Source organism: Antrostomus carolinensis, unplaced genomic scaffold, assembly GCF_000700745.2.
Source record: "Antrostomus carolinensis isolate BGI_N321 unplaced genomic scaffold, ASM70074v2 scaffold13809, whole genome shotgun sequence".
NCBI lineage: Eukaryota > Metazoa > Chordata > Aves > Caprimulgiformes > Caprimulgidae > Antrostomus > Antrostomus carolinensis.
In genome coordinates, this window is record NW_010340757.1 from 42,148 (window position 1) to 49,018 (window position 6,871).

General features: G+C 38.7%; 1 protein-coding gene across 1 annotated transcript in view; it reads left to right on the forward strand.

Moving 5' to 3' along the window:
• LOC104531399 (ral GTPase-activating protein subunit alpha-2) overlaps window positions 1-6,871 on the forward strand; it is a gene marked incomplete at its 5' end in the record, with an annotated part of 103,867 nt that overhangs the window by 40,913 nt on the left and 56,083 nt on the right. The window contains 1 exon segment of the mRNA XM_029087048.1: window positions 94-249. Within this exon segment, the coding sequence (XP_028942881.1) occupies window positions 94-249 (156 nt within the window).

Genomic DNA, 6,871 nt, shown 5'->3' on the forward strand with positions numbered 1-6,871 from the left:
GTGGTAAATTCAGCAAGTCTTGATACATAAATAAATACTGATTATTCATCAGTCTGTTCCAATTTCTTCTAATTATGACTTTCAATCAATCAGGTTGATCTTTCAACACATGGTGGGTTTATGGGCGGCCTGCAGCGCAATGGCAGCACAGGACAAACGGCACCCTATTATGCTACCTCTACTGTGGAAATAATTTTTCATGTGTCTACAAGAATGCCATCAGATTCAGATGATTCACTGACGAAAAAGGTAAATAGTTTGCTGTGTGTTTCAAAATGTTGTCTGTAGTCTTCAAGCACTTAAAGTTTAAACTGAAAACAGATTGTGCTAACTGGTCCTAGCAGGCCATCTTTGCTGTGCCACATGGTGCTCTGCAGCTAGATTATCTGAATTAAATGGCATCTAAATTCTGGATTCTAAAACATAATTAACATTTCCATGGTAGCCTCAAATACCACCATTCGTAATAATATTAGCAATAATTTCATCTGTATGTTGTCTGCCTGCCAAAACTGTTGTAGTTTGGTAGAACAAAACAAGCAAATGCAGCATAATAAAACCTTACAGATGAGTTGTCCAGTGTGTAACAGAAAAGAAAAGAAGTGAAAGAGAAGTGACAAGCATAGTACCAAAAGCAGCCAGCTGATATTTAGAGCCATTATCCAGTTATTCACAATTCTGACAAGCAGACTCTGGTTCAAAGATGGCCAGAACCCAGCCCAAAATTTTGTTGGTATCAGTACTTAATCATTTGTCTTTCCTAACAAGGAGTGATTTGAGATTATGGTGCTTGCCAACTGCTGCTTAGAGTCAAAGAAGATTTTAGGTGCATACCAAATCTTTGCCTTTTTAATTAGGATTGGCAACTTGTCCTACGTAGGTTGTTAACGTGTGTTGTTAATGCTACTCCAGCCATCCAGTCTACCATGTGATACTATTGTGCTCTGAAAATTATCTATAAATATGTCACTGGCTGATTGTCTTTGTTGTCCAGTTAGTTTCAAAATAATGTGTTTTTCCTTTAAATCAAAAGGGGTTTCTGTTTACCAGTCCTGAAAACTTGCCCAGCATTTGATAGTAAAGCTCAATCCTTTATTTTTTGTTGTTAAATGTCATTTTAAAAAGTCAACAAAATTACATATATCTCCTCATGTATGCAACTCGTTATCTTCATATTAGTGGATTTACTTGGCTATGGAAAAAAATGTAATCCGAGTACTTTAGGGTAAAGAAGTAGGGCTGTGGTTACATACTAAGAGGATGTATAGTCTCTATGACTTTACCTTGGTAGTACTATCTGTATTTTTATTGTTCCTGGCCAGTATTTATCCAGCTGCTAGTTAAAAACTCTAGTGATGAATGCTTTACAGTTTCCCTAGGCAACATATTCCTATGCTCCACTTTTTGTACCATGAGATAATTTCTTGTAGCTTCAATTTGAGCCTGTTTATTCTTACCCTATTCTACATGGATATGGAGAAAATATTATTTTGCATCAGAATTATTCATGTTTGAGAACTGCTACTATGTCTTTCCCAGTCTTATTTTTCCTACACAAATTGCGTTTGTTTAGTCTAATCTTCCCTTGTGAGACTTGGCTCTTGGATTTTATGGAAGCAGCAAAGGCAGTGAAGTATTGTCTAGTGTTGAGTAATACATCACCTGGGAGAGGAGAGAGCACAGTCTGACAGAGCTACCACAAGGGGAAAAATGGGGTTTAATTGTAAACAGTCTATTTTACTAATTCTCCTAATTCCCACCCACATTAGGGATTAACACAGACATTGAGAGAGTCTGCTTATTCTATTTAATTGTCTTCCCTATGTTTGCTTTAGGAGAATTTCTTCTTTGTGAGAAAGAAAAAGCAAAAGCATTTAGTAGTTGCCAGCCTCCAAGTCTTGAAGTGCTAGGAAACAAGGCCAGCTCCAGTGCAGATTATCCACAGAAAATACCATAAAGTAATTGCTTTAAGACTTAAAAAAAACCCTTAAATCTGCTGTAGGAATGGAACCCTGCAGGGATCAAACTGTGTATTCCTGTAAAGAAAGACAAAGCTCTAGGCAACCTAATGGACCTCGGGAGCTGGCCCCGCTGTAAGCAGTGGGTTGGACCAGATGACTTCCAGAGGTCTTTTTTAACGTATAATCTTACATGGTTCTGTGCTTCTGCACAAAACAGTTTCATTTAATTTTTCACAGCTCTTTTGTAAGCAAGGATGTATTTCTGTGCAAATTAACATAGACTTCTTAATAAATTTTACAAAACTGCTGCTAAGGGTGGAGGCAAGATGTGTTTCAGAAGCACTGTAAAGCACTTTCTGGAAGATTGCTAGTTCTCTAATTCTTTGAAAATGCTGATGGATGAACTAGCCTGCATTTGAAACCAGTGTTTTGAGCATGAACGTATATCCAAACCATTTCTAAAGATAACATCAGACATCTTGCACAAACTCTTATAACTCTAAAAGTGTCAATTTCTTGAAATTTCACTTGTGAACCTTAGCTGTGGAGGCTGTATACTGAAATACATAAAGGCAAGTACATTGATGCTTTAGCAACAAAATTCCTTGGACCACCAAAGTCCCGTGTTGATTTTGGCAGCCTCTGCATGTGCAGATCACAACTGGCATGTTCTTGAAAAGAAACATGTGCCTGTTGGCAATATACTCTTAAACAAGAGCAAAATGTATTTATTTTCCCCCACCTGTCAATACCACGCTTGTGAATTCTGCAGTACCTGGTTAGCAGAGTCGTGATCAAGTGCAGAGTCACTTCTGTTGCACTCGTGGCAACTCCTAAGATTACCACAAGTATTTTAATGCTTCCACTTGCTCACTGAGCAGTTAGTGCATGCTGGGCTTAGGTCCTCACCTCTGACTATTGGGGTGATATGTCCAGGTTAAAAAGATTATATTTATTACTTCTTTCTGTTAATGCTTCTTTTTCATAGCAGTGCGTGAGAGGAAGGCAGATTATGATGTTGTCATTCAGTATCTGCTCCATTTTAATGTTTGCCACAACAGAATTGTGTATGGTGACAGAGGACAGTATTACTGGGAGGAGAAAATTTTATCATGTTGCCATTCAGGATGCAATGGGGGCCACAACTTTTTTTTCTTGCCTTTCCCCTGCTTCCATCAGATAGGGTTGCATGGACATTATCTGAGATCTAGGGTTCGTCTTATCTCTGAAATCTTTGTCATTTCTGTGCTTTCTTCTCCGCTTATTTTGTCTACAGACAGGCAAAAAGAATTCAATACCAATCAGTGTGCTTGGCTCGCAAACTCCGGAGCTGAACAGAAGGTCTTACCACCTGCTGGCCAAGGAAGTAGTACAGCAGGCCATAAATTCTGTGGGCTGGGGAATTAAGCAGATGCAGTAATTTTACTTAAATATGTTATTATGGTTCTTTATTTTTACTGAACACAAGAGGATAAATTCATTTCTGGGATAAATTCACAAGAATGAGTGCACTTCCACTGAGGATGAACTTGGCCCTTTATTTTTGTGCAATACAGTTATAAGTTGCAGTTCGTGTTCTTTTATTTGAAGTGTATGCTGACATGCTATATTGCTCATTTAGGGCAGAAGTGGGGAAAAAGAAAAAGAAAGAAAATAAACTTATCCAAATAAGTCTTAGCTCTGAAAGAAATCTTTTTTAGTGGAATAATCAAAATTCAGCCGATATCTTTTGCTGCTGTAGGGTTTAGCATCATTGGTTCTAAACTTTTTTTTTTATCTGTCTGTCTCGTAGCAAGAATGAAAATCAATCATAGTAACAGCATCCTACTGTCCCCTGTCTTGTTCTACCTAAATTGTACTTAACGGTTTAAAAATGAGCTGTAGAATTTTTAAAGTGATTTATTCCATCTTCTTCATTGTCATAGCAGAACTTTTTCAATTCAGAAATCTGTTTGTAACCCCATACTGAACTCTTGCTCCTTCGCTGCAGAAATTTGTTAGCTAGAGCTAGATTAGATTTTTAGCAGCTAATCTAACTGCTGTAGGGGTTTGCAAAGTGGGGACAGAGCTGTGCTATTGGATTTGTCCAATTCATTTGACTCCAGGACTATAATTGCACTTATGTCTTACAAGGCTTTTATAGCCTAGGGCTGGCAAGCAGCAGAAAAACAAATTGGCAGTGATACAGTAAGAGTGAAAGGGAATGAAAGGCACACATTATCAGTCTCCAGGCAGCACTGTTCTGGCAGGAAGTTTCTTGGTTAATTTACAAATAAAACTTAGATTTTAGGATGGGTACGCTGTCAGACAGACAATGGGGATATCAGGCCCGACTGTTACTTAGCAAAAGTAGCAGCCATGCCTCCCCAAAAGCAGAAATTCTTCAGTCAAACAGACGACTCCTCTCTGGAGCCAGCTGGCTGTGTAATGCAATTAGCAGGGAAAGGAGGTCAGGCCATTAGGTGTGTACCGTGACCAGTGTCAGCGCCGGCGTGTTGCCTGGCAGGCAGCGTGCAGCCCAGCCAGAGCAGGGAGCCTGGAGAACTATTTGCTCAAGCGAAGGGGAGCGGTGGCGAGGATCAGCGAGCCTCCCAGCCCAGAGGATGGCTCTGCGGCTTCTGGAGCTGCTGCCCAGGCTCTGACGCCCAGATTAGGGCTGAGGAAACACAGACCAGAGATGATTAACGACAGCATGACACACATCAGAAGCTATACATTGACCCGGCTTCCAGGCGTTGAATGCTGGCTGTAGCTGAGACATCAAGCCATGGCTGTGTCTGATTGTGTGCAGCTGAGAACGTATAGATCTCGTTTGTGTTAGTGAAACTGCTAAAATCGCAGGCTAAAAATTTGTGCAGTCACCTCACTTGGGGAGGAGAAGCATTTGCGATTTCAAGAGCTGCCTTCCCTGAACATTTGTAGAGGGATCGTTCAAGTCGGCAATAAACCTAAAAAAAATCTGACTACTTGTGATTGAGCTGTTCTGTTGTTTGTTTTTCCTTTTTAATAAAGATCTTATTTCCTGACCGCTTTGGGATGTTTTTTTTTAATGTAGTTTTTTAGGTTTTTTTCCCCCACCCCTAAACTGCATGGAGAACATAGCATGGGACTCGGCTCCAAATGCATCACCTGCGCTGCTTTGGACCTTTGGACCTTGCTTATGTCCTTCAGGGTACTGAGTCTATCCCACTGCTTATATTTTGAATGAGGGATACAGGAAAATAGCAGCTGGTTTGTTGTCACTGATAAGATCATTGTAATGTTTTTTTTATCAATGAAATTATCTTTCAAGAACAAATATTTTTTATTAATACCAATTTTATATTTGTAACACTACAGCTTATAAATGCGATGATTAAGGATGTAGGACTTCAAAACCATGACAATAATTCAAGCTTTTAAATGAGTTACTAGCATGTGATGAGGATTGTAGCAAAGGTAGTAACTTTTTATCACACAATGTCTGCAAGATTTTTGAGCTCATAGCCATCACTTCCTGTCTGAAACAAGCACAGCAAGCCTCGGTTGAACTAACTTCTCCCTCTTTACTGAATTTTGTTTTCTTGGATGTGATATAAGTACAAAGTGTTTTGTAATTCTTCAGTATGACAAGTATTTGATTATTATCGGAATAGTTCCTGGTGATTTAAAAAGGGTCTCTTAAGCAGTACTGGGACATATTTTGATTACTGTTTTTATAGTAATATGTGCTATTTATCACTCCAAAAGCAATAGGAGGCAAGGCAGTGCAGAACCTTTTCTTCAGGGTTTGTTTTTGTAGAAAGAAGAGCTGTGTTCAGTTTGCGAATTGCCCTGTGCCACTGGATAACTGCATCACCTTACAGAATTCTCTTGCCATGTTTAATTTTTGGGCTTTTGAAAGCAGAGGTTGCTAAATGCTGCAGTTGTGGGCTTTCTCTGTGTTGTGAAGCTAGTGCCAGAACTCACTCTAGTATCCGGATGCGTTGGGTTCAGCCTGATAAATTGTGGGCACTGCTTACAAATACATCGCCGTTGGGCTGCTCTGAATACAGCTGGTGTGAGCTGGGTCCTTCTTTCACTCGGCTTTCATAGAAAATTACAGCTCAGCTTCGGCTGTCTGCGGAATACCCTTGCCAAACACTTAGATCTTCAGTATGTATAACTTGTTGTGCACAAAGTCTTGTAGCCAGACAGATTTTGGGGGTTTTTTTTAAGACTAAACTTTACATCTTGGGTTTAATAATTTTTTTAAGGTGCCCTAGCTGCATGTGTTCACAGGAAGTGAAATCAGGATTTTGTCATCCATGTAAATTACTGCTTAGTTTTGTATGTATCAGTCTGCATTGTGATATTAGTAACATAAATATTTTCTTGATGTTGCTTTATTTTTACTGAACAATTAAGAAAATATAAGAGAATGCAGAGAAATCAGGATGACCATGAGAACAATAATTTGTACTCATTTTTGTATGTGTAAGTAGTAGTATTGTTAATGTTTCCACGTTTTTATAAGACACAAATGGTTTGTATGTTCTTCAAACAGAACTAAAAACGTCTTTTATTCATAGGTGTAAATAAAATACAACTCCTTATCTACTGTTTCATTTAAAATAAACTGAGAATCTGTCACACTATGAACTTAGCTTTATTTTACTCTGCTAGAGTATGAACTGTAAGCAAAGTTCATAGTTCTAACTTTTTTATTCTCATAATGTATTATGTTTTTGCCATCTTTCTCTTACAACTGGGATACAGTTTGCCACCCAGTATCTAGGAGTGAAAGTCTTTACTTTTAAAGGCGCTACCTGGTTCTGTTCTGAAGAGGGAAAATTCATTGATGCAGCATAGGCTGATACACGACTTTAGAGATTACTTTGTTGTTATTTACCAATATAAATCACTACCTTTTTTTTTTTTTCCCCTCTCTC